The sequence below is a fragment of the Empidonax traillii genome, unplaced genomic scaffold (assembly GCF_003031625.1).
Source record: "Empidonax traillii isolate 1590-97213 ecotype Southwest subspecies unplaced genomic scaffold, ASM303162v1 scaffold22:size5013007, whole genome shotgun sequence".
In the NCBI taxonomy this organism is placed as follows: Eukaryota; Metazoa; Chordata; class Aves; order Passeriformes; family Tyrannidae; genus Empidonax; species Empidonax traillii.
In genome coordinates this window covers 2,640,845-2,655,009 of record NW_020955215.1, presented here as the reverse complement: position 1 = coordinate 2,655,009, position 14,165 = coordinate 2,640,845, and the positions used below count along the sequence as shown (strand labels likewise).

Below are 14,165 nucleotides of genomic sequence, written 5' to 3'. Positions count from 1 at the left end.
CGCTCCTGAGCTCAGAAAGTCTCAGTGTCCATGTGGAGCTTAAAGCACCATGAGAAGTACAACAACGACCAGCACGTTCTGTGGGTCCCTGTGGCTGCCAGCGGGAAAGGAGCCTCATCCCTCATCGCCAGCCTGCCTGCGACAACCCCCCAACGCTTTGTTCTAAAGGTCACTGGAAAGGCGACACCGGCAGAGGAACAAGCACAAGTTGAACTGCACGTGCTGTCCGGAGCACCGGTGAGAGCCGCTGGAGCCACGGACACCAGCAGAGGTGGGGACACCAGCAGAGGTGGGGTCCCCACCAGCCACCCAGCCTCAGCACAGGGAAGTGGGGAGCAGGTCCTGCCATGGTCAGGGTGGCACTCAGAGACACGCAGGTCTGTCAGGTGCTTACCCGGAGCAAGGCCAACAGCCCTCCTAGGGAAAACCATCTGGTCATGGGAATGCTCGGCAGGGTGCCTGGCAGCTTGTTCACCCCAATGCAACCACCCAGCCATTGCCATGCCAATCCTTCTCTCAGGAAGAATTTCTTCGTGGAAAGGGTTGTCAAACACTGGAATGGGCTGCCCAGGGAGGTGGTGGAGTCACCAACATTGGAGATGTTCAAGGAACAACTGGGCATGGCACTCAGTGCTCTGGGCTGGTTGACAAGGTGGGGATTGGATGGACTTGATGATTTTGGAGGTCTTTTCCAATCTCAGTGATTCTGGGATTCTATTCTACAATCATACTGCCCACAGAGCACAGTGACAAGCCCCCTAAGGAGCAGCCCAGGGGAATGGTGGTTCCTGCAGAGCTCACTGCCTTCATGAAGGACCAAACCCCCATTCTGAAAACCGCCTGCTCCCAGAAAAGCCAACTGGCACTTAGAAGCACTTTGCTTCTGTCCCAGAGCAATGACCTACATTATCCTAAGTGACAAAGCCTTTGTCATCAGTCAAATGAGATACTCCTCCTCCTCAGGCTCATATTGTAAGACACCGGCTATCATCCCTGTTTACTTTGTTTACAAACCTGATTTAATGTGCAGAGACTGTAAATAAGTTTAGTTAATGAAAAAAGAACATTAACAGTAAAACACAGTATCCATCACACTGGGGGTATATTTCAGCCAGGCACTAGAACACCATTCTGGGGCTAATTTTGCTGTAACAAAGCAATAAAAAACTTGCTACAGTGAACAACAGAACTATTTGCAAATGCCAAGGCCAGGTTGGATGGGGCTTGGAGCAACCTGATCTAGTGGAAGGTGTCCCTGCCCATGGCAGGGGAGTGGAACAAGACAGCCTTTAAGGTCCTTTCCAACCCAAACCATTCTGGGATTCTGTAATTCCATGGCAAGGAAGCAATGCTGTAATAACAGATTAGGCTCCAGATTTTCATCTCAGCAGTGCTGAATCATCTTTAGAGGAGAAAAAAAACCACAATTTTTTTCCCCCCTAACAAGGAACAGCTCTTAGCTGTTGCTATTTAGGGTGTTATTTATAAGCTCCAGCCCTGCACCCCATGCCTGAGTACCAGCTTCCCAAAATGCAACACAGACACAACAAGCCCGTTTCTGTGTGATGTCTTTTTTGAGAAGGACCAGCCGAGGCTGCCACCTCCAGGCTGTACCGAGATCCAGGAGCTCCAGCTCCCGGTCCCTGTGCCTGTGTCAGCACAGTACCAGGATCACACTGTTAGGACACCCCACAACACCCTCAGGTTGGCACGGACAGTCAGTGAGATCGATACAACCTCCGACACAATCTGTCAGGCCATAATGAAACAAACTGAACTAAGCCAGTCTGTGCACAGGGAGCTTAAAATACGACTGAACAGGCTTTAGGGGAGTTTGGGAAGGAAACTGTTGTCCCCACAGCACCAAGTGACATGAGGAACTCGCTGAAAGCCACCGAGTCACACCTGTGAAAGGGGAGAAGTGCTGTAAGTCAAACCCAGTGTGTATGGGAGACAGAGAAGCACCTTGGGCATGTTTGCCTTCATTGTATCCAGACTTCCCGCATGGGCCCCAAGAACAAGACATCAAGTTTCTAACCTCTCTAATAGTAGAGGCAATAATAAACCACCAAAAAAAAGAAGAAAACTATCCCAAAAAAACCCAGCTTGAGGCAAAAAAGCCCACAGATTGGTATCCTATGATCACAGGCACAGCTCCAGCCGGTCCTTGGGCAGAGATACCCCATCATTTATGGTCCCACACTTGGGTGGAGAGTGTGAGCTGAAGTTATTGCCTCTGCTCAGGTCCTTATGCTGGAGATGATCTCCTCCAGCACAAAATGGAAAGTGATGCTTCCAGGGAGGAAAACTCCCTGCTGCCTGAGCCTGGCTGCCCTCTGGAGCAGCAGGATGGTTCTCCCAGGTGAGCCCCAGCACTTCTGGTTGCAAACAGGCCGCTCTGCACCACGAGCTCCAGGTCCCCCATGTCCCCAGAGCCTCGCAGTGAAGCCAGGCCAGGCCTGGCAGGGCACTTGCAGGTTGGCAGCCACACACTGCCAAGCCCCAGTAATCCCAGACTGGCAAGGAAACCATTCCTCAATACACAGGATTCTGTAAAACAGGCCAAACCCTGAGTGCCAGGCAAGGTGAAGGTGATCTCCAGCAAACCCTGGCACTGACAGCATCACCCACTGCCCTGATGGTGCCCAGATCTATCCCAGGAAGAGGAAGGCAGGTTGACCACATCACACTCCCTTTTACACATGACAAAACCTGTTGTTTCCTCTTCTTTTTAGTTTATCTTGGGAATAATCTATATTTTAGATATCAAATGAAAAATTCTGATAACCAAAGTACGCAGAGCTCCCTGTATACTGGGGAGAAACATCCTTTTCTTTCAGGCATCCTGTTCCCCTGCTCTCTTGGACAGGAGCAAATTCCTGCAGCAGGAAGGAGTACATGAAAGGAGCAACTCCTCAGGTGCCGCTCCCCTGCCATGATTACATGGAGCAGGCAGATTTTTGGAGCAGCTCTTGATCCCATGCCTGGCAGGCTCCACACATCAAGGGAAGGTTCATTTGCCTCTGAACACGCTGCAGAAGAAAACTATTGTGGTGGTTCTATTCTCCTCCTCCCACTTTTAGTTTGATTTTCACATTATAAAAAAATATCCTCAGGGCAGAGGAAAAAAAAAATCCCTGTGTCAGCTGAAATACTGCAGCTTTCTGGAGGAAAGCACGGCTCCAGAGAGTGGGAGGCAGCCCCAGGTTATCTTATCCCTCAGCCAACACAGGCACAGCTCCATCACCCCAACCCCTCCCTGCCACGGGCTGGCACCGAAATGCTGCTGAAGCACAGGCTGGAAAGACACTGTGAGTTATTCCAGCATTATTCAACACCTCGGATTTCCATGAGCTGGGGTTTTTCCAAGATCTCCTGGGCATTCCTGAAGAAGGGAGGACAGCTGGACCACTGACAGGCACAAAACTGGGAGGACAAAGACACTGAGTGGCTTTGGAGTGGGCTTTTGTGAACCATGTGAACTTCCTGCAGCAAGAGAGATCCAAGGCAGTGACTAATTCAGCTTGGAAGAGTAACTCCAGCCTGGTTTTCCTGTTTATATACATAACCCATGCACGATGCTAATTGATATGGTAACAGGCTGCTGTAGAATGAATCCACACATATCTCTGGTTCAGCTGCTAAGTGAGAAGTTACAGCAGAAGCATTTTACTCCTTCAGGAAAAAGAAGTGAATCCAAAGTGCCCAGAGGCACGAGCCAGACATCCATTATCCAGTGGACCAGCAACAGCCACACTCCAGCACAAAAGCTGACCAACACATACTCAGAGCTGGAAAGAGGCATCACATCCCTGCCAAAACACCCAGAGATCATCTTTTCCAGACTGAAAACCATTTCCCTTGTGTGGCCAGAGCATGCAGACGTGCTAAAGCACCATTAAAATCAGAGAGACTTGAGTAAACTCGGCACCTTGTAAACTGAAGCACCGAATCAATACATAGAGAGCATCTGGCTGAGAGAGGTGTGATTCCATGGATTAATGCTTTCCATTCACAGAGGATATGACTAAAGGAGAAGAGAAACATGGAAACTGCACAGGAAATCCAAGTGCACATGAGCACAGCCCTTCCCTGCACACGGTCACTGTAACCCCAGGTTTGTCCTCTGGGCACTCACCGATCCACAGCTTCCACATCGAAGCAAAACCTCTTCTCGATCGAGTCTGTTTTCCGCCGTGTGCAGGATTTCAGGGTAACGGCCTCGTCTTCTCCCTGAGAAGAGACAAAACTGCAGGTGAGGCCAAGAACACCTGCCTGCACCCACTGCGGTAAATGAACAGGTTCAGACCAGGGAAGATTTGGGAACTCGCCCTGTTAGAAATATCTGTTTATATCTCTGACATAAGAAGTAGTCTTTACACTCTTGTTTGGACTAAAACTTTCATGAGGAGCCTTCCCTTCAGGATGCCCACAATCAAATCTGTGCATTAAGCCCATGCTTCAGGCAGGCAGGGAGTGCTGAACCACAACTTCTGGGCAAAGTCAGCTTTATTTTCCATTACTGAATGGCACACCATAGACCCAGCTGTCAGTTTTCACTCCAGGCTGCATTTTTGGGAGCATTCTGCACACAAGGACTCTTAACAGGACCAAACATGCCTTAAAATGTTTATTATATAACAAAGCAACGACAAAACCATTCTCTCATGCAGAAAATGCCTCTCTGCATCCAAGTTGTACTGGCTTTCCACAGGCTGAGCAGCAATCCAGCAGGATCCCTGTGCACTGCTGTCCTCTGCTGGAGGAAATCCTGGCTCAGCCCCTGCCAGCACAGACATTTCTCCTGCAATTGTTAAATTCCACTGATGACTCAAGAGAAAATGAATTCTGAAGCAGGTCCTGGAGACAGACACTTTTCTGTGCTCTCTGTGCTGTTCCTGATGACACCTTGGCTGACCACCCTGTTCCCTGACATCCCCACTTTTCTAGGAAACATATTTATAATCATGGAATTGTTTAGGTTGGAAAAGACCACTGTGATCACTGAGTCCAACTGTTCCTCCAGAACAGCCAAGCCCTCCACTAACCCATGTCCACACAGGAGAAAACTACACATCTGTTGAATCCCACCAGGGATGGGGACTCCCCTGGATTCTTACGCAGAAACATCCCACCCCACCATCAGACAACTGAAACACTCTCCAACACACAGTCCTGCCTCACCATCCCCTCTCCCTTGCTGATCCCTTCTAAAGAGTTTGCAACCATCCAGTTGCACCAGTCATCCTACCATGTCTCCGGGATGGCAACTATGCTGTAGTTTTATTGCTGGCTTCCAGCACCTCCCGTTCCTTGCCCATGTTGCAGGACACGCCTCCTTTTGGGGGAAGAAGCCCTAACTCCTATGTGACCATTCTCATGTGCTTCTGTGTCTTCTAACACATGAATAACCCTCGTGAATAACCCCCAGACACGGGACCCAGAGCAGACCCAGGAAGACAGACCTGAGAGCTCCCTGCAGGGCATCTCCCCAGGGTTCAGCAGAGGCCACCTGCCCCTGGTCCTTCCCAGCCTGGCCTGCTGCCAGCACCAGGCTGCTCCCACGCTGCCCAGCTCCCTTTCCAGTATTCAGGGAATGCCCCCATTTCTATCCCACTAATACCCAGCTCCAGCCACAGTTCAAGGCACGGTCACGAGGGGTCGATACCATGTGCAGTGTCCTCTGTGACCCACGAGCCATGGGTCTCCTCCTGCAGCACCTTGGCACCTGCTCCAGCCAGACCATGAAATTCCCTGCAGCACAGCCACGAAGTCCCTGGCTGCTCCACGCTTGGATGCTCATGCCAGTCATCACCAACAGACCTTGGGGCCCAGCCAGAGCTGCCCTGGCACAGGCAGTGTTTCATGCCAGGGTGGTACAAGTCACAAGTCCCTGGGTGAGCAGCAGCCACAGTGGCAGGGCTGGCACAGCACTGGAGTGGGGCTCCTGCAAGGTGTGAGACAGGCTCAGGATGCCGCCTGCAGTGCCTGTGCCCCAGTGCAGGGGGAGCCCTGGAATGGGAAGAGCCCAGATGAAACACTGTGCAGCCGCTGACGATTACAGGGCTGGGATATGTTAATGCGGAGCTCTAATGAAGATGCTCCAAGGCAAGAGGAAATTAATTTTAGAAGCTGCCCTCCCCACAGTAGGAAGCCATGTGGGAGCCTGTCCAGCTCCCGAGGCGCTCCCTGGCAAGGGGATTGTGTTTGCAAACTGTCCCAGCTGGGAATGCTCTGGAGGAGTCTATTGTTCCTGCAGTATAAAGGAGCAAAGCCAGTGCTGGATACAGCCCCAGGAGCAGTGGGCACATGGTGTTTGCTGGTCCCCCACATCCACTGCTCCCCCTGCTCCTCACATTCCCTCGGGGTTGAGGGGAACTCCAGACTCTCTTGCGGCTCTGTCCAAAACAAAACAACTTCATTGGCCAAGTCATAGGATCATCAGAGAAGCACAGAATGGTTTGGGTGGGAAGGGAACTTAGAGCTCATCTCATTCCAATCCCCTGCCATGGGCACAGACATGTTTCACTAGACCAGCTTGCTCAGAGCTCCATCCAACCTGGACTTGAATAAGTTACAGGCACTGGGGAAGGTGCAAAATAATGAAGAGGTTCTCTTGTCCAGGTCTTGGAGCAGGAATGAGGGACTGAGAAGCAGGCACCCATGGCGCTGCAGTGTGGTGGGTTCACAAGGCAAACAAAGATCTGTGGGCTTTGGGGGGCTTCTTGACTTTTTTCTTTCTCAAACAAGGTGCCAAGTTAATTCCCCACGTGGCACCTGCTCAGTCTGGAATGAATATGCCCCACTTCACTGCACTTGTGCCCCCTTGCCATAAAGGTGACACAGTCTGACTCCCAGGAGAGCCTGCAGCCAGCAGTGCTGCGTGTTTCCCAGGACAGCCCTGCTCCATGCCAGCACTCACCCCTTTTCCTCCTGATTTCTGGTCAAATGGCACCATCGTGATCCGCTTCGATTCTCTCTGGTACGTGCAGTAATGTTTCACCCAGGAAGTCCCAAAGTGACCTACAGAGCAAATGTAGGTTTTATGCCCAGAACCAGCGCCCTCCCATTAACAACCTGCTATGTTTAATGATCATTTAACATGACAGATTCCTGTATCTACACTTTCCAGTTGGATTAAGTGTTATCACCCTCCTTCTGTTCAGGGGAAAGACTTTTACGAGGCACTGGCAGTGACTCTCCCTCCCAGAGAGAACCTGGCTCCTGTATTCCCACCTTAACTTCCCACCCATTGGGCCAATCCCTTTCTTTCAGGGATTCTGTACTTGCTGAACCAGCCTTCGTGTCCCACACCCTGACAAACCCCTTCTCCAGACTCCCACCAACCACATTCCCTATCGGGCAGCTCTGCCACCCCAACACCTACGCTTCTCCTGCACGTAGAGATAACCCTCCATCGTGTAAGGGCTGATGTTTTTGTGCTCGTGAGGATTCTCCTTCATCTTCTTCATCAAAGCTTCAACCTCTGATCTTGTCCCTTCAAAACGGTTTCTTGTCTGCAAATTAAAACAGGAATGTCTTCCCCAGTGCATGGACCCACACTGGGCTCTGCAGCACGGAGGCACCATAGGGAGTGGGACCTCAACTGGGTCCTTAGAGCCACGTGGGAAACAGGACAGGGGAGCCCACTGACAACAACAGGACAGGTTTGCTTCCTGGGCCTGAAGTTAAGCTAAAGCAAAAATATTATCATAACTGGCAAGGGCTTCCAGTACTTAAAGGGGGCTTACAAAAAAGAGTGAGAGTGACTTTTTCCATGGGCAAATAGTGATAGGACAAGGGGGAATTAATTAAACTAGAAGAGGAGAGATTCAGATTGAATGTTAGAAAGAAATTCTTCTCTATGAGAGTGGTGAGGCCCTGGCACAGGTTGCCCAGAGAAGCTGTGGTTGCCCCATCCCTGGAAGTGTTAAGGCCAGGTTGGACAGGGCCTGGAGAAACCTGGTCTAGTGGAAGGTGTCCCTGCCCATGGCAGGGAGTAGGGACTAGATGAGCTTTAAGGTCCTTTTCAACCCAAGCCATTCTGTGGTTCTATGACTAAAATACATCAAAGGGTGAGTTAGCTTGGCTGGATAGTGACAGCAATGAGCACGTGGCCCAGGCACACTCACGTTCTGGATGCTGATTGTCAGCTCTGTCTTGAAATCGCTGAAGTCCTTTGCAAGCTCATAGCCGTGGTGGTAGAACGTGAAAAGCCCCTGCAGAAATGCCAGCAGCTGTTTTGGGGCAAAACAAATGGAGATGGTCAGTGGAGACCCCACAGCTGCCCCTAGAGCTGCTTCTGCCAAGGGGAAGGAGTCCTGCAGCACCCCCAGGCAGAAGGGCTCACTGGTGGGCCCTGGGGAGACGCCCTGCTCCTCATTTCACTTTCACACCTCCTCTGAACGGGCCCCAAAGCCAAAGCTGTGCTTCCCCTCCCCAGAGTCAAGGCAAGACCCCAGCCCAAGACCCCACACAACGCTGTCCCCCTTTCTGCATCACCCAGGCCCTGGAGTCACCGTGAGTACAGCCAGGATGTGTCAAGCACAGCAGGCAGCACACTGTGCCTCTCCCAACTCCAAGTTACTCCTGGATCAGCAGGAATCACCTTTGCAAAGAACTGGAAGGTCTGGCCCCTCCCAGAGCAGCTTTAAAGGACTTAACACCTGGACAAAGGTGTTTTAGAAAATATTTTTTTCCTTATTTCTGTCACTTCTGCACTCTTCTTTCCTTGCGAACATTAGTTATAATTTGGGTTTTTTTTCCAAATCAAAAGTGGTTTTCTTTTAATTGTTCAGGCCCCTCAGCCTAGCCCATCCCAATAAGAGTGTCTCCACAATAAAAAATTAAATGTTGAAATGCTTCCAGCACACACATGGCCACTGAGCCAATGGTTCTGTGCCCCAAGGCTGCCATGGTGTTTTCCCCCCTCAAACCTCCCTCTGTAATAGGGGATGTGGGGTGAGGCTGGAGGTCCCAAGTCTCCCCACTGCAGGAGAACCCACACCACAGCCCAGCTCCCCATGAATCCCTATTTCACCACACAATCCCCTGGATTTTGCAGGCTGAGGGGGCTTGAGCTCTTACTTACAGGTTCCACAAACTCAAACATCTTCCTCTCCTGGACCTCTTGCACCTTGAAGACGTACTCTAGAGAGACTTCATAGAAATGCTGGCGAACCTGGTCCACCTGGCTGTCTGCCTGCAGATGGATTGGAGAGGAAACTCAAGCTCAGTACCGAATGGAAACACTTGGCCTTCTGACCAGAGCACACCTGGGTCTGATGGCAACGTGGCCGTGCAGAACAAATTCAGCTTCAGCCCCCAGTCCTGGATTGGGCAGATGGCACAGTGATAAATATAAACCTGATTCACATGAACACGCTCTTCCTTCAGACGAGAAAAATGTTTTTGATGACTCATGTTCTCACCTCCCCGACAGCTGTGAAGAAAACATGCAGGAGAGGCGAGGAAAATGGGAAATCATTGCACACTTGACAAGAAAAGGTAATCCTCCACTTTCTGGAAAGCACCATGACGGAATCTGCCAGAGCATCCCAGGGCAAAGGCGGGTGGCACATACACCTACCACCAGCATGTCACTTTGGTGGATCAGCAGACAGCAAATCCCCTCTGCTTTGAAAGCCCAAATGAGCAAAAATAGGGATATGCCCCAATCCTAGTGCCTAAAAATAACCTGGTCACGCACATGGAGTGGAGCTGCTGCACCAAAAGCAGTGTGAGGGACACAAGTATCCCCGGAATGTGACACAGAATCCCAAACTGGTTTGGGTTGGAAGGGACCTTAAAGACCATCTTGTTCCAAGCCCCTTCTATGGGCAGGGACACCTGAGGTGACATTTTGCAAGTGACACTTCGCATAGAGCAATCCAGGGTGTCACTGGGGCTTTGCACTCACAAAATCCAGCTGGCAAACACCCTCCTGGATGTGAAAAGCAGCTTGTTCCTGTGACACACCCATGAAATCTCCTGTTTTTCTCACTGACCTGCCACCATTTTTTGTGTCCACAGTGTGCAGGCTGAGGGAATCAGCAATCTGAGTTCTAAAAAGCAGAAAATATGATGTAATCATGTAGCTCTGCCAGGAGTTAAATGGCAAATTAGACTCTGCATGTTGTTTAACTGGTCAACAGCCAAAGCAGCAGAGAATTCCCATGGTCTCCTCCTCTCCCTGCCTCACCACAGCAGTTGCACATGTGGCTGCTATCACCCTCCAGATGTGGCCAGCAAGAGGTTAGGAAACAGAAACCACCAAATCTCCTGCACACAAACACTTGTCTCAGGACATGAGGGGGTCCAATGGAGCTCCAGACTCTCAGAAACAGGTGGTGTTAATTCCCAGAAATGCTGCATCCAACAGCACCTTTCCTGTGCACTTACCTGCACCACCCCAAGAGCCCCGTGGCCAGCAGGGATGCTGATGGGCAGCCCCCAGGGAGGTGCCAGATGGGTCCAGTGCTGCACCACATCATGAATGCCAAATCCACGTTTCACAACCCTCACGCTGGATGCTCTTTCAAAGGCATTCCTCTTCAATGGGGCCTGAGCCATCAAAACCATGCACACTTGCCAGTGTCTTGGGGAAGCAGGTCCCAGCACCTGAACTGGGAGCTGGTTCCAGCAGGCTCCAGCCTCCCTCCTCCTGCCTTTCCAGCAAGAGCCCAAGTCAGTGTCTGGGGTGGGAGATGCCACCAGATGGCACCAGCAGCCAGCACTGATCCAATGCACCTGCACAGCATCCCACACACAGCCACTGCCTACATCCTGCCTGCATCCCACACACAGCCTCCACCTACATCCTGCCTGCATCCCACACTGCGTCTCTGGGCAGACCCGCAAGGGCCATGCTCTGTCCAGGGCACAGGATCACACCTCTAAAAGCCACCCTTTTACCCTGACAGCCATGAGTGGATCCTTCTCTCTCTGGACAGAATTCCTTCCACTCCTGTGCCCCACACCAATGTCTCAAACACAAAATAAACCAGGGGTTCAGCGGTCATTCAAAAGCCAACATCCCCTAGGACACAGGGGTGCTTCCATACGGGAAGTTATTGACAAGTCCAGAGGACAAAACCGGCTTTCAGGCCTATCTGCCCTCATTCTGACCCCTCCTCAGCTCTGATTTGGTGGAAGATGATTACCTGTGCCACAGGTATTTCTGCTCACAAGTTCCCAGCTCTGCTGGGCATTGTCCCATCACCTGTGTTGTCCTGGTGCAGGAGCCTTGTGCCCACCAGTGCCCCCAGTAAGGGATCAGCAGCACATCAGCACCATGCCCAAAGGCAAGGGCACACATACTGAGGGGACCAATTGCAGCACAGGGAATTTCAAACTTGGAAGAAGTGATTGAAAACTCAGTGTAGTCATTCAGTAAGAGCATTTGGCACCACAGCAACCCACATCCTGAGTCAGGGTTGGCTCCTAAAGCAGTTTAAGGCACTAAGCCTGATCCCTCCTCCCCTGGAGCCCAAAGCAGCACAGCCACTTGCAGAGAAGGAGATCAGACATCCTTGATTTGTGCTGGCACACGGGAAGCCTGCAGCAGAACCAGTTCCCTTCTGTTACACTCTTTAATTATAAACCCTCTCTCCTTTTTGATTGCTATCCCTTTTGGGATCTCTCTGATTTACTCACCAAAACAGCTCCATTCCCTTTCATTAAGGAAGAGGGGAAAACCCAGCACTCGCAGCCAGAATGAGGGAAAAAATGAGTTTACAGTCAGGAGAGCCATTGTTATAAGCTGGGTAAGGCATTCAAAAAGCTCTCCACGGTGACAGCCAGACATGAAAACCCGGAGGTTGCTCTCACCTCCTGAAGCTGGGATTCCTTCTTCTTAGAAGACAAGTTCAAGTGCTTTTCTAGGACACCACAATACTTCTCAGTCTCCTTGTCATATTTCTTTTTGGCGTCCTACAAAACAGAACAAAAGGAGTGTCACTGAACACAGCGGCACCGGATTAGCCGTGAGGACTCACGGCATGCCTACGGCACCCGGCAGGACAGCACATCCCAGGAGTTAATATCAGACAGGACCATGGTCTGGAGGCATCAGCTGGAAGCAGGTGAAGCCGCTTTTATCTGTCAGCATCAGGCACCTACAAGAAAGCAGTTTATGCTGCCACAATCCAAGGCTTGAGGGAACCCCTCCGCTACTCCTGGGGACCAACGCTTGGTAAAACATCCAGACCAGCCTAGTCCAAAGACAACACAGTGAGGAAAGTGCTTTTGAACCGGAATATTATCACAATTTCACATCCCACCCCTGCCAATCCTTGCAAGGGCTTCTCCTTCATGTCACTCAGGACTGTGACACAGTATGGCTGTTTATGGCAGGAGTGTTAAAAAAGGATGTCAACTTCACTTCCTTTTGTACCTCCCATCCCAGTCAGGCAATCCCAACACACCAGTACCAAACCAATGCCGGCACCTGCTCATAACCAGCTCCCTTCTGGAGGACTCCTCTCTGTCTTCTGTTTTCAGCTGCATGAGGCAGGGCAGCACTGCTGGACTGGGCACCCCGCTGCCATGCAAACGCGGCCCCAGGCACTGGCATGAGCTTCTTGCAGGCAGCAGCAGGTTGTTATAACAACAGGGGAGCAGCAGACAGTAGTTTTCATTTCAGAACAAAGGCAGGAAAGAAAGTGGGGGGGTCAGGCTGTCTCACAGCCACTCTCAGCCACACCGGCGCTTCCCTGTCCTGCCAGAAGCCGTCTGAGTTCCCGTGCAGCCACCCAGTGACACACCGGGTGGGGAGTGCAGACCAGGGGGTTTGGGTGATTGGGAACCCCGCCAAGAAAATCCTAATTCTTGCTTGGAGTAAGGAGAAAGTTCACTTCAACTGGAATGTGATTTTTGGCCCTTGGCATGTTACTTGGTTGTGGGTGAACTCAGAACTCCTGGGTGAACTCCTGGCTCTTCCTGGGAGCTGGTTCATCCCTGTGTCCCTCCCACAGCAGAACATTGCCTCCTCCTGTGCCCGTGCCCATCCCTGCAGTGTGCCAGGTCCTGGCCACCTCTGTGGCCATCACTGTGCTCCTCTGCCTGAGCTGGGGCTCCCAGAGGGGACACTGGGTTGGTTACCTTGGCAGCCCCGATCTGCTCCTTGCGGAATTTCTCCAGCGGCGTGATCAGCACCTCACTGGCATTCTCGATCTGTGGGCAAAGACAGACACAGCTCTGCTGACCTGTGCTGCTCAACAGCCTTTCCACAAAAACCCTGCCACAGTCCACAGACACCCACAGGCTTCACCCCTCTGGCTCTGCACTGGCTGAGGGGCTTGTACCAAACCTGTGAGCCCCCCCAGCACCAGCACCACCCATTTTCCAACAGCAAGACGCCATTTCTGACGCTTTTCAAGTGTTCCCCGGCCAAGGCCACCCTCCCCTCCCTCTGCCCTCCGCTGTGGCTCTGCCATGGGTGAGGGAAGGAGCACTGGGGTGGCAGCCACTGTCACCTCAGTGCCCAGGGTGCCACAACAGAGCTGTGGGCAGCAGCAGCGGTGACACCACCCCCTGCTCCCGGGGACAGATGGGGCCGTACCATGCGCATCCGCTCGTCCTCCAGGTTCCGCAGCACCGTGGCAAACTCCTGCAGAGACTTGGCTGGAAGGGACAGAGTCAGCATTTTTACATTCAATTTTTTAAAAAAGTGAGAAACTGAACAGTTTTTTTTTTTGTCTGTCTGCATTTTGGGGGTTGGGGGTTTGGGATTTTTTTATCCTCTTTGCTCTCTCCCTAGAAAGGTTCCAGCTGCCTATGGAATCAACTGGCAACAGAACAACCCCAGGACCATGTTCCCACTTCCAGAAAGCAACACCCTAACCTCAAACCTGCCCTAGCCAACAGCTGGTCACTGACCAGCCCCATGGCACAACACTGGTCTCAGCTATGTCCAGGGCACAAGGGACAGCTCACCAGCACAGGGACCCAGAGCCAGTGAGGAGCTATTTCTGCTGAGAGACCAGGCACAAATAAACAAGTGAAGTTAAATCAGGGCTAAAGCTCCTTTGCTCTCCTGGCTCCAGACGATGTGCACAATAAGCTCTGAAAGTCCAGCTGGAGCAAGAGCAGGATAATGGGGAGGGAAGTGGTTGAAGCTGCTGCCCTGTGTCAGGAGAAGCTCCATGGTGGAGCAAGGCCCAGTT

At 51.7% G+C, this 14,165-nt stretch overlaps 1 protein-coding gene across 3 annotated transcripts in view; it reads right to left on the bottom strand.

The window, feature by feature from the left end:
• ARHGAP26 (Rho GTPase activating protein 26) overlaps positions 1-14,165 on the bottom strand; it is a 111,955-nt gene that overhangs the window by 78,633 nt on the left and 19,157 nt on the right. For all 3 annotated transcript variants that reach the window (XM_027902172.1, XM_027902182.1, XM_027902193.1), the window contains exons 3-10: positions 13,562-13,623; positions 13,102-13,173; positions 11,830-11,931; positions 9,092-9,202; positions 8,133-8,237; positions 7,388-7,517; positions 6,923-7,023; positions 4,139-4,233 (exon numbers count right to left, since the gene is read on the bottom strand). In XM_027902172.1, coding sequence (XP_027757973.1) covers positions 4,139-4,233; positions 6,923-7,023; positions 7,388-7,517; positions 8,133-8,237; positions 9,092-9,202; positions 11,830-11,931; positions 13,102-13,173; positions 13,562-13,623 — 778 coding nt within the window. The remainder of the gene's footprint in view (positions 1-4,138; positions 4,234-6,922; positions 7,024-7,387; positions 7,518-8,132; positions 8,238-9,091; positions 9,203-11,829; positions 11,932-13,101; positions 13,174-13,561; positions 13,624-14,165) is intronic.